This window comes from Phyllostomus hastatus, unplaced genomic scaffold (assembly GCF_019186645.2).
Source record: "Phyllostomus hastatus isolate PE091 unplaced genomic scaffold, TTU_PhHast_1.1 phas_contig_86, whole genome shotgun sequence".
Classification (NCBI taxonomy): domain Eukaryota; kingdom Metazoa; phylum Chordata; class Mammalia; order Chiroptera; family Phyllostomidae; genus Phyllostomus; species Phyllostomus hastatus.
In genome coordinates, this window is record NW_025333977.1 from 76,657,934 (window position 1) to 76,681,790 (window position 23,857).

A 23,857-nucleotide genomic window follows, 5' to 3' on the forward strand; every position below is an offset into this window, starting at 1 on the left:
CAGCTGTTATTTCACATTAACAGTCGGTAGGAATCAGGCCTACAATCTTAAAGATCTGGGAATACCTGACTTGGCTGAATTGGCTTTATCATCACTTTGGAGCACCTGAATGAACCATAATAATTTACTGCTGTTTATGAGGAGGTATTTCTACACTGAATGCATTTTAAAAGCAGTTCGTTGAAAGAGTGTTAAGAAAGGATAAGTAACTAAGGTAACTCTAATGACATAATCATAGGTACACCTCATTGTATTGTGCTTTGCAGATATTGTGAGGGTTTTTTGGGGGGGTTGTTTTTATTTTGTTTGTTTGTTTTTTGTTTTCTGGGTTTTTTTTTTTTTTTGCAAATTCAGGGTTTGTGGCAACCCTGTGTCAAGCAAGCCATTGGTGCCACTTTTTCCAACAGCATTTGCTCACTCATGTCTGTGTTACATTTTGGTAATTCTTCCACTGTTTCAAACTTTTTTGTTATTATCACATTTGTTATGGTGATCTGTGATCTTTGATGTTACTAGAGCAAGACCCTTCACCAGCATAAAGATGGTAACTTGCTAAAAGGCTCATGATGGTTACCATTTTTTAGCAATAAAATGTTTTTAAATTAAGACATGTACTTTATTTGTTAGACACACTGCCATTGCACACTAATCAACTACAGAATGGTGTAAGCACAGCTTTTATATGCCCAAGGAAACCCAGAAGTTCATGTGACTCACTGTGTTGTGACCTTTGCTCTGTTGTGGTGATCGGGGACAGACAGAGCCTGCACTCTTTCCAAGGTGGGAATAAGGGGGAGTGAGTGTTTGCAAAGGTATTTTGTTTAATTTTGTCCTTATTTTTTCCTGTAGAAAAAGTTCTGTCTCTACTGATGAGAGCTAGTAATGAAGATAATGAAGAAGACATGATAAGACATTTCCTTTATCAAACGACTTATAGTATACGAATACTACTGAAAAAATTATTGAAGTTTTAATGGATTCACATATTGTCATTCAAGACTTTTATAGAGGAAAACAAGGCGGGAGGGACTGCAGGATAATATAACAGAAAAAATACAATTAGGCTTTTCCCAATGTCTGTAATTAAACAGGCTCTACCTGCTTAAATAAGTGGTTGCTCTTCTCATCTCCTATTGTTATTTGTAGAGAACGGCACTGTGTGGACGAGGGTGCACCCACGTACTTATTCTCCTGAAGGGAACATGGGATTGTATCGACTGTACAGAAAGATAAAGTGAAGGAAAACATACTTAGTTTTTGCCCAGATGCAGATTGCTGACCTTTTATAGTTTTTCAGCCACTTGTAGGTTCATTGGGGGCCAATAATTTACTTACAAATTATAGCTTGATTGTATATTTTCTTTTTGTTACATACCTTTTATTGAGTTCCATTAATCAGAATGCAAATAAGGGCTAAGAGTGGCATAAACTTGTTAAAAACTCAGGAACATCTAGCAGGGAAATTAAAGTTGGTTGAGGAGACCCAGACTTCATGACTACTTAATTTAGACCCATTGTTATGGATCTCTGATTAGAGATGCAAACAATAGCTTCAAGTCCCACCTCCCCTAAAACAACACAAAACACCACCATCAGTAAATACTTAAGATGAAAATGGTTATTCTGACATGAAAACACCCATTTAGGGTCCATTTATCTTGGTTGTAGGCTCTTTCAGAAGAGCGAGGAAGTCCAGGAAACGAAAACATTTCTGGACTGTGACAGCACTTCGCAGGGACCTTAACACCCAGGGACTCCCGCTCCCCTGTCCTCACCGGGATTTGGATCCTGCAATGGCTTGCAGAGACCAGACAGTTCTACCATTGCAGAGACTCGTATGCTTTCCCTTTCCCAGCATTACGTTCACTTTCCAAGACCTAAGTGCCATTGACTGACCACCTAATGGCATCAAGGTTGTAAATATCTAGGTGCCAGTTCAACTTGGAAAACAATTGTCTCATTCATTTACTTTCTTGCTGCAGTCAGCACAGGAGGCTGCAATGAGGTTTCCACCAAGAATTTGGAAGAAATGTTATCACTTAGAATTGATTAAAAAATCTGATGAATTAATGATGGGTGAGAGATCAGGTGGGAACAGAAATCACCTTATTGAAAAGGTGAAAAACCAGAGCCTGGAAACTCAGGCAATTGACTTGCTAAGGTATTATACTCTAGTTTTATATGAATAACCAACTAGATTTAGTATGCTGAGTCTTAGCATCCTGAAGAGCAAGTATCCCAGTATCTCTAAGACTGCCTGCAGCAAAGGGCCCTATCGACTGGAAAACCAGCATCTCTGGAGATAGCTCTCAACACTACGTTTGCATAGCTGAGTGACCCCAGCTCTGAAGATAATTTGATTCACTCTTCTGGCTCAGTCATCATATTATTCATCAGTTTTCTAATAAATTTTGATTTCCATATAAATTTTTATGCAAGGAGAAATGGATAGCCCAGCTGACTTGATGATCTATTTCCCTTAATTTTAATCATCAATTTGTAAGAAAGGAAAACCTAACCAGGATTTTTGTGACTTAATCAAATTTTAACCCTATAATTTACAGAACAGAATCAACTCTCAATTGTGTGTAAATGCTACCAGGTCCAATTTCTCTATCAGCTGGCATTAACGAACTTCACAATTTCATACCTTGGGCATAGTTTTGTTTAATCTTATTTGCTACAATGTTGCGACAGGTGTTTATAAACTGTGACGTAGTAAGGATGCCATTGTTAAGAAAACCTTTAAAAAGAAACGTAGGATACTCTGTGAGCAGGAAATCCTCAGAACTGCTGTGGTGCTTTTGTAGTGATGATGAGGACAAATTTAAAGACCAAAGCCAACACACTGAGAATGGCAGACAAGAAAACACTCAAGTCCTTCAACACTGTTGAGCCCCTGAGTTAATCTTAGAGCCACCTGCAGAGGTCGGTATCAGCCCAGGGAGGCAAACTGATGAGAATGAGAGAAAATAAGGATTCATTATAGGGATTTGGCCTTACATAATTGGGACTCAGCTGAGGAAGTCTATGCCAGGCTGTCCCCCCTGCATCTGGTGCTGAGCCTGAAGTCATTCTAGGTCAGCTGTGCCAGTGGTCAGGAGGGAGAGTTGGATGTGGAGTAAGGAGTGATGATCGGCTAGAATCCATGTCTGTCTGAGAGCCTCCAAAGTCCCTGTTGTGGGTGACCTTCAAGAGAAGCTGGTGCCCATTGCCATGGAGTCCCACGCATGCCAGGCCAAGGCTGGGGCTGACGAGGGAGGCTGACAGGCACTGGGAGGGCTGTGGGTCCAGGGAGCTGCTGCCGACCTCCGGCAGCTCATGCTCGGTCTCTGGCCTGGGCCAATTGCCAGCTCTCACAATGCCTGGGGCTGTATACTGACCTTATGAGCATAAAATAAACAGCTGCTCCTTCACTTCTGCTTCTTAAATCTGGTAGAAATTTCCCCACACCCAACTCCAAACCAGAACCACACAGAGAAAGGAATTCTGGAAATGTACCTCCAGCTTAGCGAAACTGGCACCATACGAAGCCACCGTGCCACCCATCACTGCCTGGACGTCTTGTGTGGGGAGCTGGTTCAGTGTGTGAAGTCTGCCCCAGCATGTGGCCTATAGGCATGTCAGTTAGGAAGGGTTCCCCTACAACCTCAAAGTGCCCACCTGTGACTATGTCTAAATCGCAGTGCTAGTGAGAGGTTTATCAACTCCCACCCTTAGTGGATAAAATTGTCAACTTATGGATTAGGGATGAGTCCAGCAGAGCTCACTAACTTCAGTAATAACTGTTTACTAACATGCTGTAGTTATCACGGTCTAAGGATTCATCCAGTGAATATTACTATTTAAGAGGCAATATGAACAAAAAACGAGTATCAGTCCATTTATTAACTTCAGAATTGAAAAGATCATTACATCTATTTAACCTTTCATATGAAATGTTTACTTGTATTTGAGGACCAAAAAATCCTCATTAACCTTGGAAGCAAAGACACTGACTTTAATCATTACATTTTTCTAATCACTTTTTTAAACATGTTGTTTTAAATGGTTGTTTCAAATGCAACTTAACTTTTCAGCCATCAAGTGGAAATGTGCACTTCTCCAGCCACTGTCTTTCATAAGCAAGGACTGCTTATTCTTCTCGAACCTGGAAAACAGTATTGGCATGTTCTTTGAGATTCCTGTGATTTTCCTCAGTGGAACACAGGCCCAGAACCAAGCCCAGTCCTTTCCAGAGGTAAGCAGGCCTCAGCCAACTCTTCATTAGCTTCAAAGGGAGGCAGGGACCTGGGCAATTATCTGCATTAGAGAAAGCAGACACCCACCAGTAACTCACTCCAAGGGAAGGCTCGGTCACTTGATTTTCCACCTGCCTTGCCTTGCCAGTGAAGGCAAAACCCTCTACAGAAGACCCCATGAGGGAACGTCTCTATAGCCATATCACCAATTTGCTCCACAGCCCTGACACACAATTGTATCAGAAAATCTTTTCCCCTGCTTTATGATGGTTGAGAGATTTCCAGGTTTTCCTTCTGTGAATGGGAAACAATTAGTTGTTGCACTGCCAAGAACACTTTTCCTATTCATCTTTGGCCTCTCAGAAGAAGCAATTTCTGCTTTGCTCATTTTATTCTTTGTTGAAAATAACTGTGACAAAGTCTAATACTTTACATCTGTTTTGGAGGCCCTTCAGCCTCCTGCAGCTGAGTGCAATTGCAGCACATGTGAGGCATTTCCTTAAACGATTCATGATATGGGATTGCCCAGCAATCCCATATCATGCACAGAAGACCTCAAATCCAATGCCATAACCTTCTCAAATTGAGGCCAGAGTTCACACCACTTAACTGGACCTCTCCACCTAGGCCTTATCCTTGAGACAGCTATGCCAGGCCAGTAAGAGATCTCTGGCCCTGGCCAATGTGGCTGAGTTGGTTGGAGTGTCACCCTTTAGACCTAAAGGTTCCCAATCAGGGTTTGATTCCCAGTCAGGACACCTGTGAGAAGGCAGCCCTCTCTCACATCAGTGTTTCTCTCTTCCTCTCTAAAAGCAATGAAAGAATGTCCTCGGGTGAGCATAAAAGAAAAAAAGAAATCTCTGTAGTTTACCAATGACTCACACTTCTCAGATTTAGATCCAAATATAGTCACCATACCAACTTTTAGTCCCTCCTTTCAAAGAGGTTTTTTTGACCTCCCTTAAGGTAGTATTTACTACTGGCAACCATATACACTAATTTTATGATGTTATGAGTAATTCATTCATAATAAATAAAGAGGACCAGGCATATGCCAAGTTTTAAAAAATGAAATGATGGTGTCTGTCTGTGCTAGGCATTGCGCCAAGTACTTTATAGGCGTGCTATGAAGGGTAGTCAATATCTTTTAATTAGCTTCTCCTAGAGCCAGATCTCATCTTAAAAATTGTTTGTTTGTTCCTGGGAAAATCCATAAGGAAGCTGAGACTACCCTGTCTGCTATAGTCTGAATGTTTGTACTGCCCACAAATTCATATGCTGAAATCTTAACACCCATGGTGATGGTATTGGGTAGGGCTTTTGGGAAGTGATTAGGTCATGAAGTTGGTGTCCTCGTAAATGGTATCAGTGGATGGAGCTGGAATGGGTGGGATAGGGAAGAGCAATGGGAGAAAATTGGAACATCTATAATTGAAGAACAATAAAAATAAAAACAATTTTTAGTTAAAAAAGGCCCGAGAGCTCCTTCCCCATTTTACACCATGTGTGGTTCCAGTGAGAAGAGCTCCATCTAAGAAGTGGCTTCACCAGATGCTGAACCTGCCAGCACCAGGTCCTGAACTCCCTAGGCTCCAGACCATGAGAACTACGAGAAGCCCAGTCTCTGCATTCTGCTAGAGCAACCCTAAAGGACCACGACATTGACCCCACCAAGCCTACTGTTCAATGTTCTTTGTCACTCTACCACTTTGCCAGGAAAATTAGGGCAGTTTTATGAATCACAGAGATATAGAAAGTTTCTTTCTCTGTGATTTAGAGCAGGAGGCTAGAAAGCAGAACTCTTGCAATTGTTCTCCACTGCCTCAATTTTAAAGCTGAGCCCCCAGGTCTCCATATTGACATGGCACAAAATCATGCACTTATCTGCCAGAGGCACAGTCCACTTGGAATTTCAGGCAGATCCATCTGTGCTTTTTAAACCACCTTTGCTCCCTAGGCTCCTGACTATTCTATACAAATGAATTTAGGCTCTGGCTCTCAGAGTCTGCAAGTTAACCTAGAATTAAGCATTTGAAAAGTATAAATACAGTGTGTATCCCACTCAAATGCTTAGCACTTCCTACTACCTGGACAAGTAGAATTTAATAAATATGGAAGATTTTATTAAATTTTGTTTTTGTTGTTACTGTTTTTTAAAAGCATTTAAAGAGAAAAACAAGAAATGTCTTGTAATACTGGCCCATGTGATGCTATGAGCCCTAAATACACATGCTTTAAGAGTTTAACATCTGACGTACCTTTTTTCCAAACTCTTTTGCTTTAATCTTGAGTTTATTGACTTGCGATTCTGCTATCTCTGCCCTTTCCTTAGCTTCGTTCAACTCACGTTGCTGCTTCTTGTACTTGGAAAGATATTGATTGGCTTGTGCTTCCTATAAAAATAAAAAATGAAAAAAAAAAAGAAATCCCTGTGCCTACATAGTCATATTTTTTTCTGCTCTGACATAAGAAAGTTGAAAATGTGTGAAAGGAATCTAAACTTCTGCATATTAAATGGAATAGCATATTTCTGTATGACATATAGGGATTTAGACTTTCCAGCAGGCACAAAATCTATTTTTATAACTGTTTCTCCCTATAAGTGTAGAACACAGTCGGCACTTTCCACATACTGGGTGTGGAACAGCTCTCTCAGATTTGGTATGTGCTAGAATAACCATGGTTTTTGTTTTGTCATTAGTTCAATATCTTATTCTACACTGGGCAGAGGGGGCTGGCCTTTACAGTTATATGGGTCAGTGGGTAATAGATATAACAGTGTTTTAACCCAAACCATTTAAATAACCAATTTGAAACCCCTAAAGAGATATTATTAGGTATAAGCCAATTTATACAGCACTTATCAATTACATTCCATATAGCTATGCATACTAACCCAACGTTGGCAGTTACATATCAAGTATCTTTTTGTGCACAGTCATGTCCAGGTTCATTGGAAAAGGACTGTGAGTTGCATTTATGCTCACTCAGTGTTTCACAGTGAGGAAAGCTCCAGGGTGATTACCTAACCAAAAAATGTGCCATCTCTACTTGATGTCATGCTCTTACTTGGCTCATTTCTCACAATGTACATGTTTAGGTATAATCATGGACATTGAGGGAGAGAGCTCTGGCTTCCCGGAGGGAAAAGTAGCATAAAACTTTACTATGGGTGATGATTCTAGCTTGCGAAAAAAGAACAGACTGTAAGCTGAGCTGCTTCTCTCTGACAAGCTGCACACCTAGCTCAGGGCCACACGTCTCCATTAATCAAAAGCAATGGCTGGGAAATCCATGAGGCTGCAACTGCCTCAGGCACTTACCACTGCCTCAATTTGCTGCTTGTAACTTTGCACTTTTAGCTGAAGATTATCCATCAGAGACCGCATCCTGCTCAGATTTTTCTTGTCTTCCTCTGCCTGAAATGCATAGGTATGTATGTGAAGGTGATTTGAAAAATCTGACAGTCTGCATTGGGAGTAGCCTCAAATGAGGAAATAAAGGGTAAGGAAACTTTGTTAAAATACCGTATTAGAATTATGACTTGAACATGAGTTTAACTCTACTTGTCCCAAGTTCTGAGAAATGAGTAAACACAGCTCTGAGGAATAACACTTATTTCTCCTAATCCACAACAGAAGTCCCAGCCATTGCTAAAATGGAAGTTAAAGCCACTGGTTTCAATTTGTTCACCAGTCCTCCTATTCCACTAAGCTACATCTGCCTGTGGTTTCTCAGTTACCTCTCTCCCACCAATCAAACCAAATCTTCCTTTGAACTTTCTAATTGGTCCTTGACTTTTGTGAATGGAATAGTAAAGGTGGTTTTCTGGAGTTCTGTTGTGGACATCAGCAGAGACAATGAGGAAAATTCTATAAGCTCCTGGAATGTTGTTGGCCATTCTCATTGCTACCATGCAATCTAAACTTGAACTGGAGAAAGGAAATCTAGTGAGATGGTGTTTCTCAGCTGTGCTCTATGGCGCCTTTGGGTATTCGGAGGAGAGAGGAGGGGGCAGACAAGCAGGTAGATCAAGCTCTACTTGCCCCTCTTTCCCGCAACCTTTAAACTAGAGTACCTCCACACTGGGGCTGTTAAACTTCCCAAAAGAAGAAAGTATCTGAACCTGCTAGTGATTGTGATACTGACTTAATCAAGACCTACCCCTGTTACTCAATTTTTTTCCTGGCTCTACCTTACCTATTTCATCAACATCAGTTTCTTTGATGGCTTTCATTGTCTCTGAACATACCCTCCACTGCCCTCAAAAACCCCTACCACACCAACCAGATTCATCTCCTATTTCCCCACAGCTCCCTTTCTTATTTCCTCCTCTGTAAGTTTAGCCAATATCTCCCCACAACCCAGTACCAACGCAGCAGACAGAAACACCCAGTCTTACATTAAAAGAGGCCTATTTGCAGAAGGAACACAAAATTCTAAGGCAGAGTATCAAGAGAAAATAGATTGCATTCTGTGACTTGTTAGACACTCAGTATGTTAGAGCATAGGCTTGAAACAGAAATAAATATATGGGGACAAATATGTAGGTTATTGGTTGCCTAGGACCAGGAGGAAGATGAGGATTTGGGATGATGGCTAAAGGGTGTGGGGTTTCTTTGGGGGGTAAGAAAATGCTCTAACATTGAATGTGGTAACCTATCCATACATCTTTGAATACAATAAAAGACACTGAATTATATACTTTTTTTAAAAAGGGCCTATTTGCTTATCTTAGTAGCTATAGCCTATGGGGCAGTCTTCTAATTTAACAAACATCAAGAAGCCAGCTTCAATCCCCTCCAAAGATGAGGAGGCAGCCTGCTGGATGCCATCTTCAAGATCTCCAACTGCCTTGCCTCATGCCACTGGTATCTCTGAGAAAGAAGTATGTGCACATGTCTGGTGCCCTGGTGTCTATGACTGCTGTGCAGAGCATATATCCCTTGATAGCCTGGCTCTGGCAGCCACAAGGTTTGTGTACATAGGTTCAATGAGGTGGTATCAAACAAAAGAAACAGTATATAACTGGCTACCACCCCAAACTACAATCATCGGAAACAGACAGAAATGCCTCTCTCCCATTTTTACTCTTAAAGAGGTATATTGCAATATTTTAAAATCTCCTTCCTGAGGATCTAGCTTCCAGTCAGCCTGCATCTAGGCACTGACTGAGATCCTCCCTTTTGGGATACTGACAAGTTGTGCATATTCTCAAATACAGGGAGCCATGAAGAACAATGACTACTTCTTAGACAATCACAAAGGTTGTGGAGACACTCAAGAGCTAGGGCAAGGTTGAATGAGAATAATCATCTTCTACATGATACTACTTACTCAAGACTAAGAGAGGTAGCTGTTTTATTTAATGCATAGAAACCAACTCAAAGAGTCAAGGAAAATGAAATGACAAAGGAACATGTTCCACATAAAAGAACAAAATAAACTTTATTAAAACAAATGTAGGTCAATGATTTATCTGATAAAAAGTTCAAAATAATGAACATAAAACTGCTCATCAATTTCAGGAGAACATGCATGAATAAAGTAAAAATTCCAACAAAGAGGAAATATAATAAAGTACTAAATGGAAAATACAGAGATGAATAATATAATAACTAAACTGAAAAAAAATACAATAGAGGAGCTCAACAACAGCCTAGGTGAAGCAGAAGAAAGGGTCCATTTGCTCAAAGATATGACAGTGGAATTCACCCTATCAGAGCAGCAAAGGGAATAAGAAAGAGTGAGGATAGCTTAAGGGACTTAAAAGACAACATCAAGCAGACCAGCATTTTCATTAAACAGGTCTTAGAAGAAGAAGAGAAAGAGAAAGGGGGCAGAAAACTTATTGAAGAAATAACAGCTAGAAAGTTCCCTAACCTGGGGAAGGAAATAAACATACAGATGCAGGAAGCCCAAAGAATTCAAAATAAGATAAACCTAAGACACATTATAGTTAAATTGTAAAAAGTTAAAGACAAAAAGAGAATCTTAAAAGCAGCAAGAGAAAAACAACTCTTTACACATAAGGGATGCCCCCCAACCCCCCGCATAAGAGCATCAGCAGATTTTTCAGCAGCAACTTTCCAGGCCAGAAAGGAATGGCACAATATACTCAAAGTACTAAACAAACAAACAAACAAAAACCCCCGCCAACAAAGAATACTCTACCTGGAAAGTTGTCCTTCAGAATTGAAGGAGAGACAAACAGTTTTCTGGACAAGCAAAAGCTGATGAAATTCAGCACCACTAGACCAGCCTTACAAGAAACATTAAAAAGATTTCTTGAGATGAAATAAAAGGGCACTAATTACAAACAAGAAAACATGAAAATATAGCTTTGGTAAAGATAAATAGTTGAGTTCAGAATAACCTAATGTAATGGTGGTGAGTAAATCACTTATAACAGTTAAAAGACAAAAATAGTAAAAATAACTATAACCAAAAAAGTTGTTATTAAGTAGACAAGATAAGAAAATGGAAATTGTGGTATCAAAAACAAAATGCCAGTGAAAAGAGTAAAATTATAAAGCTTAAAAATGAATTAAAACAAGTTGTTATCAACTTAAAATAGACTATTATAAATACAGGTTGTTTGTGCAAGCCTCATGGTAACAAACAAAGCAAAAAGCTACAGTAGATACACAAAAAACAAAAAGAATCTAAGTAAACCACCACAGAAAATAATCAAATCACAAACAGAGAAAGCAAGAGAAAAAAAGGAACAAAGAAAACAATTAATAAAGTGGCAATAAGTACATACCTATGAATAATTACTATTACTGTAAATTGACTAAGTTATCTAACCAAAAGACATAGAGTGGTTGAATGGATAAAATACAAAACCCTTCTATCTGCTGTTTACAAGAGACTCACTTTAGATATAAGGACACAGAGAGACTAAAATTGAAGGAATAGAAAAATATATTCTATGCAAATGGAAACCAAAAATGGTGGGATAGCTACACTTACATCAGACAAAACAGTTTTTAAGGAAGACTGTAATAAGTGACAAAAAAGGTCATTATATAATGATAAAGCAGTCAATTCAAGAGGACATAAGATCTATAAACATTTATGCAAATAGGAGCATCTAAATTTATACAGCATATATTACTAGAAATAAAAGTAAAAAATAAACAGTGATAAATAATAGCAGGGAACTTTTTTGTAGATTTTATTTCTTTTTTTTTTTTGAGAGTGGGGAAGGGAGAAAGAGAGGGAGAGAAACATTGATTGGTTGCCTCTTGCAGGTCTCTAATGGGGGATCTGGCCCACAACACAGGCATGTGCCCTGACCAGGAATCAAACTGGGGAACTTTCAGTTTGTGGGATGATGCCCAACCCATTCAGTCACACCAGTCAGGGCATAGTAGGAGACTTTGAAACACCCTTTCATCAGTGGATAAATCATACAGTCAGACAATCATTATGGAAACAATGGCCTTAAAGGATACATGAAACCATTAAACCAGATAGACTTAGTAGACATATACAGAACATTGCATTAAAAGCAATGGAATACACATTCTTCTCAAGCACACATGAAATATTCTATAGGACAGGTCATATGTTGGGCCATAAAATGAGTCTTAATAACTTTGAAAGGATTAAAATCAAGTATCTTTTCCAACCACAGTGATACCAATTACAGAAAAACACTGGAAAATTCACAAATATATGATTAAACATCATGGTACTGAATAACCAATGTGTCAAAGAAGAAATCAAAAAGGATATTAAAAAAATACCTTGCAAAAAATGAAAATGGAAATAAAACATACCAAAACTTAGAGGATACAGCATAAGCAGTTCTAAGAGGGAAGCTCATAGTGATAAATGCCTATATTAAGAAAAAATAAGTATCTCCAATAAATAACCTAATTTAAATCTCAAGAAACTAAAAAAAAAGAACAAATGAAGCCCAAAGTTAGTAGAAGGAAGGAAATAAAGATCAGAGTGGAAACAAATGAAATAGAAACTAAAAGGATAATAGAAAAGGTCAATGATACTAAGTGCTTATTTTTAAAAGGATAAACAAAATTAACAAACCTTTAGCTAGACTCACCAAAAAAAAAGAAAAAAGGATTTAAATAAATGAAATCAAACATGAAAGAGAAGACATTATAGCTGATACCACAAAAATACAAAAGGTTCATAAGAAACTACTGTGAAAAATTAGAGCCAATAAACTGGAGAACCTAGAAGAAAATTATAAATTCCTAGAACATAAAGAACATACAACTTACCAAGACTAAATCATGAAGAAATAGAAAATCTGAACAGACCAGTTACAAGTAAGGAGATTGAATCAGTAATCAAACACCTCCCAACAAACAAAAGTCCAGTACTAAACAGCTTTACTGGTGAATTCTACCAAACATTTAAAGAAGAATTAATACTAGTTCTTCCCAAACTCTTCCAAAAAATAGAAGAGAAGGGAATACCTCCCAACTCTTTTGATGAGGCCAGCATTACCCTGATACCAAAACCAGACAAGGACACCACACACACACAAAGAAAATTACAAGCCAACATCCCCAATGAACATGGATGCAAAAATCCTCAATAAAATATTAGCAAATCAAATTCAACAGTACATTAAAAGAATTATACACCATGGTCAAATAAAACTTATTCCAGGAGTACAAGTATGGTTTATCAATCAATGTGATATACCAACATTAACAAAATGAATGATAAAAATCATGATCATCTCAAGAGACACAAAAAAAGGACCCAACAAAACTTAATATCCATTCATGACAAAAGCCCCCCAATAAAATAGCTATAGAAGGAATATACCTCAATACAATAAAGTCCATGTATGAGAAGCCTAAAGTTAGCATCATACTCAATGGATAAAACGGAAGGTTTTTCCTCTAAACTTGGGAACAAGACAAAGATGCCCACTCTCCCCACTTTTATTCAACACAGTACTGGAAGTCCCAGCCAGAGCAATTAGGCAAGAAAAAGAAAAGTCATCCAGAACAAAGTAAGAAGTAAAATTGTTTTATTTTCAGATGACATGATATATTACATAAAGACAATCCTAAAGATGTCACCAAAACCTGTTAGAACTAATAAACAGATTCAGTAAATTTACAGAATACAAAAAAATAAACAAAATGGTTGTTTCTGCACACTAATAACAAACTATCAGAAAGAGAAATTGAGAAAATAATTCTATTTACACTTCCATCAAAAAAGAAGAAAATATTAGGAAAAAATGTAACCTAGAGGGTGAAAAATACATATGCTGCAAACTGTAAGACATTGGTGAAGGGAATTGACACAGAACAATGAAAAAAGTGCTCACTTTGGCAGTATATATACTAAAATTGGAACAGTACAGAGATTAGCATGGCCTTTGTGCAAGGATGACATGCAAATTTGTGAAGCATTCCATATTAAAAAAAATAAAATAATGAAAAAATATTCTATTCTCATAGATTAAAAGAATTAATATTGTTAAAATGTCCATACTACCCAAAGTAATCTTCAGATTCAATGCAATTTCTATCATAACTCCAAAGGCACAGAAGTAGAACAAATAATTCTAAAATCCATATGAAACCACAAAAGATCCTGAATAACCAAAGCAATCTTGAAAAAGAAAAAGTCGGGGGTACTATGCTTCCTGATTTCAAATGATATTACAAAGCTATAGTAATCAAAATAGCTTGTACTGTTTTGATAACTATAAAAACATACACATAGATCAATAGAACAGAATAGAGTGTCCAGGAAAACACCCACACATGTGGGGTCAATTAATTTATGACAAAGGAGCCAAGAATATACAAAAGAAAAAGGACAATTTCTGCAATAAATGGTGTTGGGAAAACTGGACAGGCATATGCAAAGGAAGAAAACTAAACCACTATTTACACCATATACAAAAATGAACTCAAAATGGATTAAAGACTTGAATGTAAGACTTGAAACCATAAAACTGCAGGAAGAAAACATAGGGAATAAGCTCCTTGACATTGGTCTTGGCAATAATTTTTTTTATTTGACACCAAAGATACAGCAAAAGAAACCATCAACAAAATGAAAAAGCAACCTATAAAACAGAAAAAAAATTGCAAATCATATTTGATAAAGGGTTAATATCTAAAATACATAAATAACCATACAACTGAAGCAAAAAAAAGTGATTAAAAATGAGCAGAAGATCTGAGGAGATATTTTTCCAAAGAACATAAACAAATGGCCAACAGGTACATGAATAGATGTTAAGCATCACAAACCATCAGGGAAATGCAAATCACAACCACAATGAGATAGCATATCACCTCACAGCTGTCATTATAATGGCATTATCAGAAAGAGAAGAAATAAGTGTTGGTAAGATAAGAATGTGGAGAAAAGGGAATTTGTGTGCACTCTTGGTGGGAATACAAGTTGGCATAACCACTGTGGAAAACAGTGTGGAGCTTCCTCAAAAAATTAAAAATAGAACTACTATATGATACAGAGATTCACTTCTCAGTATTTATTTGAAGGAAACAGAATAACTAACTCTAAAAAGTATTTGCACCCTCATGTTCATGGCGGTATTATTTACAATAGCCAAGACATGGGAACAACCTAAGTGTCCACTGATGGGAGCATAGATAAAGAAAATGTGGTATGTATTTACAATGGAATACTTTTCAGCCATAAGAAAGAAGAAAAGTCTGCCATTTGCAACAACATGGATGAACCTGGAAAGCATTATGCTAGATGAAATAAATCAGAGAAAGATAAATAATATGTGATCTCACTTATATTTAAAATCTAAAAAACTGAACTTATGGTATGAGAACAGATTGGTGGTTGCCAGAGGCAATGGGGGTGGAGAAATGGCATGAGGTTGGAAAAATAGGCGAAGGTAGTCAAAAGGTACTAACTTCTAGTTGTAAAATGAATAAGCCCTGGAAATGTAACATACAGCCTGTTGACTATAGTTAGTAATACTGCATTGTACATTCAAAAGTTGCTACGAGTATAAACCTTGAGTTCTTATCATAAAAAAAAAATTTGTAACTATGTGTTGTGATAACTATTAACTAAACATGTTGTGATAATCATTTCACAATGTAAACATCTATCAAATCATTATGCTGCACATCCAAAACTAATACCATGTTATAAGTCCATTATATTTATAAACAAACAAATATTGATGAATAAATATATGTTCAACCAAGCTGTTCCCATGGCCTAGAATGCTCCCTCCTACCTCCACCTTAAAGTAAGCCTGACCATAGATAATTAATAACTCATTTTGAGCATACTAAGGCAGGGACCAATATATAAGAAATATATAAGAAATATATAAGAAATAGCCTGGTTAGGAAAATGAGACAAGTCAATTTTTAAAATAAAATCTCTTTTCTGTTTTCATCTGCCTATCCCTGTATTTCTCACAGTTAAGAAATTTGAAGATTCACAGAATTCTGTGTGTATAGAAAGTTCTAAAACCAACAGAAGTTGAATTGCTTAATACCAATTTACTGAAGGCAGTAAAAGTACTGTGTGGTAAAGGAAGCCACACAGAAGAAAATTGAAAATGGCTAGAAGTGGTTGCCGATGTTAATGTTCCTCCCATTTGGTAAGGCAAGTCCTAGGTTTACATACATCTCAGCTCTGAGGCATCAAGTAATTATGGTAACTATGGTTGTGCACTGCTCAAATTTCCCTTCAAGACACTTGCTGTTCTTCTGTGAGGAGTACAGTGTCCTGAAAACCTCCAGTTGCAGTGCCTTTGAGACCTGCCATAGCATTTACACTGAGATCACAAACTCCCCAGCAGCCCCTACCAACAACTAGGCACAGCGGAGTTACCAGGGTCTGGCCATTTCCACCTGACATGTGACTCCTGCATGGGCAATTTTTGTGCTGGAGACTTGCTGGGAGCAGCACTGCACTGTGAGACTCCTTCTATCCAATGCTCCATCCTTCATCCTTTCCTTTCACAGGTGTCAGACACATACTGCGGTCTGAAGGCTTTCTCTACCTGATCCTGCTTGCTCTTCTCTTCTCTTTCTTTCCCAGATGTTAGCTCCAAAAAATCTCTTGTGCTTCTAATTCTATTCTGGCATCTGGTTCCTGGGGGACCCACGGAAGACCAAATTTTCTTTCCTTATTCCTCCAAAAATTAAGATACCATTTCTGTATTTAGATTTGTAAGGATTAAATAATGTCTGCACACAGATCCCTGAATGTAGGAAGCAGTCCTAGGTAAAATGGAGCAGGCAGATGAAGAGTGGGGGCAGGAGAACTACCTTTACCTTTTTAACAGTTGTAAGTTTCTAATATTATGTCTTGCTTTTTAGCCCATTTTTCAAGACAGTGGAGAGAGAAAGGACCTGTAATGGGAGATAAACACTCAGTGGGGACTGCTCACAGAACTATTGTGGGTAGGGTCACCTTGGATTCCCTTTCCAATGTAGTAGGGTCTTCCCAGAGGGATTTTTTCTAAGAAAGAAAAACCGTATTTCGGTCCCTTTCAAAATGACATTTTCAATTGGTACCTATAAAGTACTATCACAAAACACCCTGCCTCCTGGTCCTGATGGTTATTTTGATGTTAAAGGAGAGCAGACTCAATGAACTTGGCATCCACCTTGAATGTTTCAAAACCTGGTGTGGATATTAAGAAATGTAGAGGGCTCTCAAATGTCTCTTTAAGCTTACAGAATATAGAGTAATATTTGCATAACATAGGTATTCAATAGGTGTTATCTGATTTGATGGCAGAAAATCATTGTGTAATTGAATAGATACACTCTAAGCATCGTGCAGACAGTTGGGAGAAATTAAGAAATACACCTCTATACCAGCACCTGGGGAATACTAAGATTGTTGCTATGAAGAAACAAAGCTCTAACACAGTCAAATACGAATGCAGTCCTTGGGATAAAAAAAATATAGCTTTGGTGTTTATTTCTATAATGAGGTTGTTTACAGAAGGAAACAGTAAAAATAATCCATTGGAAAATAAAGAGAAGAAAAACCCAGACATTCTTAACAAGGAGCATTTCATCCCCTCAACATAGGTGGCTTCCCCCAACCCCTTAGAAGGAGAGTAGAACACCACATCCTTCATATCCCCCAGGTGTGTACTTCCTGAGCTGTGCACGCCATGGGCTCGCTCCTCAGTGGCTTTGATACACCTGCAAGGTCTAAAGAAGTGTCAGACTAGCCCATCTTTGAAAAGAACCACTTAGTCAGTAAAAAAGAGTTGCACAAGTGGCTTATTTCATCTTAATTAGCCCAAGATGATGCTTCTGAAGTGCTCTGCTTTTTTATCAACATTATCTTTCCTGCTGCAAGGGAGGAAGACTTTGATGTCTCTAACACCAACAGCGCAGCCCCAGGAGCCAGAATCGGGACAGGCGTTGCTTTAGTACTGCTGGAGCTGCTGTAAATGCAGGAGCCTAGAATGAGTTTGCCTTCTCACTGAAATAAGCTGCACTGTGCAGCAGAAAGGGCTAGAAAGAGACCTTGGGCATCTGTTGTTCAGCCACTGAAATATGTTCATCTGCTCTGAGCCAGGAAAGTGCGAGGCCCCACAGCGGCAAACAAACTGCTTCTGCTGTTTGGTTTACTCCATTTGAAGTAATAAGAAAAAAGGTTAGAAAATAAAAATAAGAACAAAAGATTACATTGTTACTTTAGAAATGTATTAATTACTGGTGGAAAATCTACCCACTTCTTTTCCACTAGTTGCTTGAGACCCGTGTTGGTCAACAGGAAAATAGTCGGAAAGCTTCAGAGGCCTCTCATTAGCCATTTGCTTTTTTCACCTGGCACCAGCACCAAATAGAGTCCTCAGTGGCCCGGAATGTTTGTGCAACCAGAAAATTGGAGTGTACATGTCCCCGGCTTCCATGGGACGTTTAGTCAGTGTCCCACGTAACCTTCCCCCTGAGGAGCTGCCAGTGTCTGCCACTCACTTCATTTACACATTGTTCTCACTCAGGCTCTCATAGGAAGGAGTGTTTCTGAAAGTGCTGCAGGCATTATGTGTGAAAAAATAGGAACAGTATAAATAGCTTTTTATTTCTAATTGCAAATTGCTGCTCACATTTGGCTTCCTGAGAGCTCTGAAAAGGGACCGACCCAAACCACTAATAGCACAGGGGCCCTGGAAGGGTGAGTCAGTGTGTACTACTGAGTGAGAGTGAAGATGGAGAAAGAAATGCAGGAGACCTAGAAGGCCATTACTGGCTTGACAGAGCCCATTTTTCCAGGATGGAGCCCAGCCAGACAGGGGGTACTTTCCTGGAGTACCTGGTAGGTCAGCTCTCTGATGCATCGCTCCAGCCGGCGGGCTCCCCTCTGTGCCTCTGCATTGCGCCGGATTTCACCCTCCAGTTCACCTTCCAGTTCAGAAACCTGCAAACAACCATGATCTCAGACCACAGGCTGGCAGGAAGCAAGCCAGGCTGGCATTGTACTTGCCAACTGGCATGGTCACTTGAAAGAGAGCAAAATCATCAAGGGAAGAGATGTCGTTTGCCAATGGGGCAACCTCTCTGGGAAAACTTCTTGCCAAAAGTGAATTGGGGGAACTATGTGCATTCACATAAGGACTGTTCAGGCTCTGAAGGATGTGAAAGGCTAATCCACACTGAGGTGATATGCTTCCCTCTTAGATGATAAAATTACACACACACACTCATGAATGTATGCAAGCACATGGAGAGAATAAACTATACTTAGAGGATTCAGCCAATATACTACTTAAGTTTACACTTCTTTTTCCATATTCAGCTGATTCTCTAATAATCAAACCCTGAGTCTATATCACACATACGTCACGTGGCCTCACAGCCCTGCTTTTGGGGAGAGCTGCAGTACAAACCACCAGTCTGCCTGGAGCCTCACAGAGCCATACAAACAAGGTTAACATAACATCCAGTCCACAATACTCGATGCCTACTACACACCAGACCCAGGGCTAGGGAAATCTCTTCCCCCTATAAGCGTGCATTCTAATGGGGGAAAACACAAACAAAACAAAATAAAATGTAGACTTTGTTAAATGGTAATGAGTGATTTGGAGTAAAATAAATGAGGAAAGGGGTAGGGAACTGATGGAGAAGGGTGTTGCTCGCTCCCTCTCTTCTTTCCCGTGTCCAGGTCTGCCTCCCTGCCTTCTTGAAGCAAATGCCACCTTCTCACAGAGCCTTCCTGACCACCATTCCCGATGCAGAGCCCGATGCCCTGAGTGTGCTGGCCTGCCTGGCCCATCTCTAATCCCCTGCCCTCCCCCTCCCCTTTGGCCATACTGTCCTTGCTCTTCAGCAGAGAGGTGTGATGGGCATGGGGGAGTCGGCAGGTGTGCACATTCCTTGTGAATGAAGCCTATTTAAAAAAACCTTCTGGACCCCTGTCATATAGGAATACAACACATAGTTCTATCGGTGGAAGCAAAAGACTAACACAGACCCCCTTTACTTTAAGTTTTTGCTGTGTTTCTTACATGATTAAAACACCTGAGAGGAAAATGGCTCTATTAAAGCAAATCCTAGATGTCATATAATTTCACCTATACATGCTTATGTAATTCTAATAGATAATGGTATTGTGATTATATTTGTAAGAAAATTAACATCATCCTTTAGTATCACCTGATACTTAGGAGCTCACTGCTACTGAGTTATATTGGTTCTAGGCCTTAAGAGTGGACAAACAGGAGTTGGAAATACTATAAAATCTTATAATCTATCATTTATGTATTTTTAGGGGGAAAAAAAGGACTGTGAGGAGTTCTTTGATTTTATGCTTAAATGCTTTTTCTTTAACCTAAAAATCTTGGTTCTTATATATGCTGTTGGATAAATAACTATATCAGTGTTATTGCTAGTAGCAATAAGGTACTGTTATTTTGAAACTACAAAAGCTGTTTGCTTTATTTGCTGTTTTGCTTTGTTCTGTCCTTAGGTATATTTCATGAGAGACTCACAAACAAAACACTATGTTTAAAAGTCACTGTGAACAATTGTTCTCTGTGTGTTTTATGCCCCCAACTTCATACAATTGGCTTCATTTGCCTCCATTTGTGTTAACATTTTAGGGATCACTTTGTTTTCCTCTTTGATGTCATTTTTTAAAAAATTATGAAGCACATAAATGTTTTATATGATTTTGCAATCCAAACAACAAGGTATATTCAGAAGGTCTAACTCTCATCTCTGTATTCCCCTCCTATGTGTAACTATTTTTATTAGTCTTTGTTTTATCCCGTCACCACTTCTTTTTTAAAATATAAGAAAATGTGTACGTATCTTCGTATCCCCCGCTTTCTTGCACAAAAGAATGTATATGCTCCATATTGCCTGGGCCTTTTATCGTACAGGTAGGCAAGGTGTTATAGAACTTTTCCTCCTTCCTTTCTGAACAGCATGACAATGTGGATGTGCTACCATAAATGCACACTGGTATCGTTGTATGCATAAACCGTAAATGAGCAAAGGCAATACTTTACTTTTCAGAGGCCCTTCTGAGTCATCAAATCCCAGTCAAATATTCTTTCCATCTGTAGCATTTGTCACATGACCTGTACATAGTCACTGAAATTGATTCAATAATTTTAAAACTCCTATTTTCAAGATAGGTCTTTCTATTTGTTTTTAAGCTCCCCGATGGCAGGCACTACATCATTTCTGTCAGCCTTTACTAAATCTTTACTAAGTCTTTGTTGATACTTGATTTAGTTGTTTCCATTCTCCTTTCTCTGGCTGGTAGGAAATGGGCAGAGGAAGCAACAGGAGCAAAGGCACAAATTCGAGACTGTGGGGGTGTATGTGGGCCAGGAGTCCCCCTGGCTATGGAGATCCCAGAGGCTGGTGTAGGTTGAGTGGGAGGAGATGTGTCTCACATAGCCAGAAGGGGGAAGGCAAATTTAGCACAGTCCAAGAGAAGTGGCCGAAAGTCAGACAAAAATAAATGAAAACATTGAGATCTGACCCCATTATAGATTTGAAAACACTACAAGCAAAAGTGAGGAGGGAGACAGGGAATATCTGGTGTGATTTCTAGAATAATAAGGCCTCAACTGGGAGTTGTCAAGACCCCATGATTGCCCAGGCCAACTCCTACCCTGGATTCTAGTTTCTGGATTTTCTTTCTACTCCCCATCAGGTTCATCTCTTCAGCTTCACTGAGTCTTTTTTGTAAGTCCTTCATTGTCTGCTCCATATTTCTTCTCATCTTCTCCAAGTGGGCATTGGTGTCTTGTTCCTTCTTCAGTTCTTCTGACACATTTGCCACCTAGAAAAGGAGAGACTGAGATCATCCAGCAGCTGATTGGCCTTAACATTTCTACCCACAATCTTCAGTTCTCCATTTAACTAGATGTCATTCCTTGCCTCTGCGTATGTCCTCTCTTCCCACCAGGTTCTCCCTAAGCTCTATGGCCCTCAGGTGTGTGAAGAAATCAAGACAGCAGCAGCTACTAAAGAGATTAGGGTGAGAGGTGATGGAAACAGACCAAAGATGAAGTACCAAATGAACATGATGACATAACAACTGTACTGAAAGTAAGATGACCCACTGAGGCAACAACTTAGAACTGAACAAAGCACCAGGATGTGTCCTGAACATCGTGCACCAGGAAAAGTGTGGAGGAGTGCCTATCAGAATCTTTTTCACATCTCACGTCTGTGACTCTGTGATTCACAACTGCAAACAAGTTTAGGCTCCAGGAATTTGGCAGCAACAGATGTTCTGAGTGCCAACAGTCTGGCACATGGTAGGTTAATTCTTGCTTATGAAGCCCATTCTTGGCTTTGGCCGTGTATACAAGGACTTAGTGTTTTGATGCAATTATTAAGAACTGTTTCCTGAATCTCTCAGTGCATTTAATGTAAGAATACTGCCCTCCCAGTCAAAGCTTCTCTGTCTATCAGGTTACCAACCATCTGTATAATTTAAGTGTGAGACATGTGTGCAGATGGTGAGGATGAGGAATAAATTACGGAGGCAGCTCTGGGCTCTGCTATGTGAGGTTGGGACTCAGAACTGAACTACTGAAGAATTCAAAGGGGGAAGGAGAAGTAGTGAATTCATTTTTCAACTTCGTGAAGAAAATCTTTAAAAAGCAAGGTTAATCAGATAGAGTCTTTATAATGTATGACTACATAAATTTACCAAGCAGACTCAGAAGCTCTTTTTATTTCTTTCTACCTATGTGGATTTACATCAATGTTCAGCACATTAGCCTTCCCTTGGCCAAACATTTTCAAGCATTTGCACACCTCTTTTCCATCAGAGAGCAGAAGTATCTGCCTTGATACAAAATGGCTGAGTGACAGGCATGCTGCTCCATTCTTCCGGATCCTACAGGGAGCTGGTAGCTTGGACTTGGTGCAGGGTTTTGTTTAGCTCCCTGAGTGTTACATAACTCAAGCAAATACAGACATAAGCTCTTCCCCTTGTCTGAATTCCAAAATGAAAAATGTAAAATCAAACTGGACATCTTGTCTCCCCAATTCCCATACCCTTCTCAGCAAGAGGATCAGCTTCCATTCACATTGCAAGGCTAAGGCTGCTGCATACGGTTGTTTGTTTGGGACTGCACAGAATCACTTGATGGGGGTGGGGTGAGTGGAGGCTAAAATCAAGCTCAAGCCGGCTCAGCGAGTGCTGAGCCCTGCAAGGCTGGGTCCTCCACAGATACTTCTCCCTGCACCTCCCTCCCCACACCCCCTCCATGAATTTTTTTGGTATTTCCTTCTGCTTGCCTTATCCTTTGAAAGAAGTGCTACATCTGCCCTCCAGGGTTGCCTTTCTCCACTTCCCACCAAGGCACTGTCAAGGCTGGCAGCCAACCCTGAAGTCAGTGTCATTTGGGAAAATCATTGCCCTCAACTTGTAAATAAAGAACGTACACACCAACCCAGAAGCCTTTCTTTATCAACCTATTCTGCTACTCAAGCAGTAGCATGGCTTATAAAAAATAAATGAAATAAGCATTCTTCCTAGATTATTGTCATAAAACCATTACATACTCTAGGAACATAGCTCTTTGTAACTAAGCACAGGAAGCATTGTTTTTAGACACTAGATATATTGATTCACAAGTAGAAAGTGGCTTAAGTTAAAAAAAATCGCCTGCTCTCATAAGGTTTTGCTTATAGAAATTCAACTGCTTCTTTTCATTGCCTTGGGAGGTTGTAGGGGAGGAGTTAATTGGCGTAATTTTTCAAAATGGGAACAGAGAGCAGAGGGCTGAGCTAACCTCCTCCAGGCTGTGTGGAGAATCAATGGAATCCTTTTTGGCTGCAGATGGGCCTCCACCCCCTGGCTACTGCTCCTGTCAACTCCGGAAGGCAGGAGCGAGCAGCCAGTCAATGCACCCACCTCAGTGGCTGCCGTCTTGGCCTTCTCTTCTGCATTTTGATGTCCCTGCACTGCCTCTTCAACTTCCTTCTGCATCCTGGCAAGATCCACCTCCAGTTTCTTCTTCTGGCTGAGGAGACTTGCATTCTAAGGAAAAGCAGCTGTCTTGTTAGGCAAGTTGAGACCAGCGATGCAAACACAAGCGAGTCTGTTTGGGACAGGCAATGGGAGAAGGCTTGGGCCCAGACTGTTTTATTCTAGCCAGCCACACT

At 39.4% G+C, this 23,857-nt stretch overlaps 1 protein-coding gene and 1 non-coding gene across 2 annotated transcripts in view; one reads left to right on the forward strand and one right to left on the reverse strand.

Annotated features, from left to right (window-relative positions):
- Positions 1-3,891: 3,891 nt before the first annotated feature.
- Positions 3,892-23,857, reverse strand: part of MYH15 (myosin heavy chain 15) — a 132,084-nt gene continuing 112,118 nt past the window's right edge. Inside the window, exons 36-41 of the mRNA XM_045851228.1 lie at positions 23,607-23,732; positions 21,345-21,515; positions 18,531-18,635; positions 7,565-7,660; positions 6,500-6,634; positions 3,892-4,150 (exon numbers count right to left, since the gene is read on the reverse strand). Of these exons, the coding sequence (XP_045707184.1) occupies positions 4,136-4,150; positions 6,500-6,634; positions 7,565-7,660; positions 18,531-18,635; positions 21,345-21,515; positions 23,607-23,732 (648 nt within the window). The 3' untranslated portion in view covers positions 3,892-4,135. The remainder of the gene's footprint in view (positions 4,151-6,499; positions 6,635-7,564; positions 7,661-18,530; positions 18,636-21,344; positions 21,516-23,606; positions 23,733-23,857) is intronic.
- LOC123827584 lies at positions 13,556-13,659 on the forward strand. The gene has a single exon (XR_006787248.1). It is a non-coding gene; the product is annotated as a U6 spliceosomal RNA (small nuclear RNA).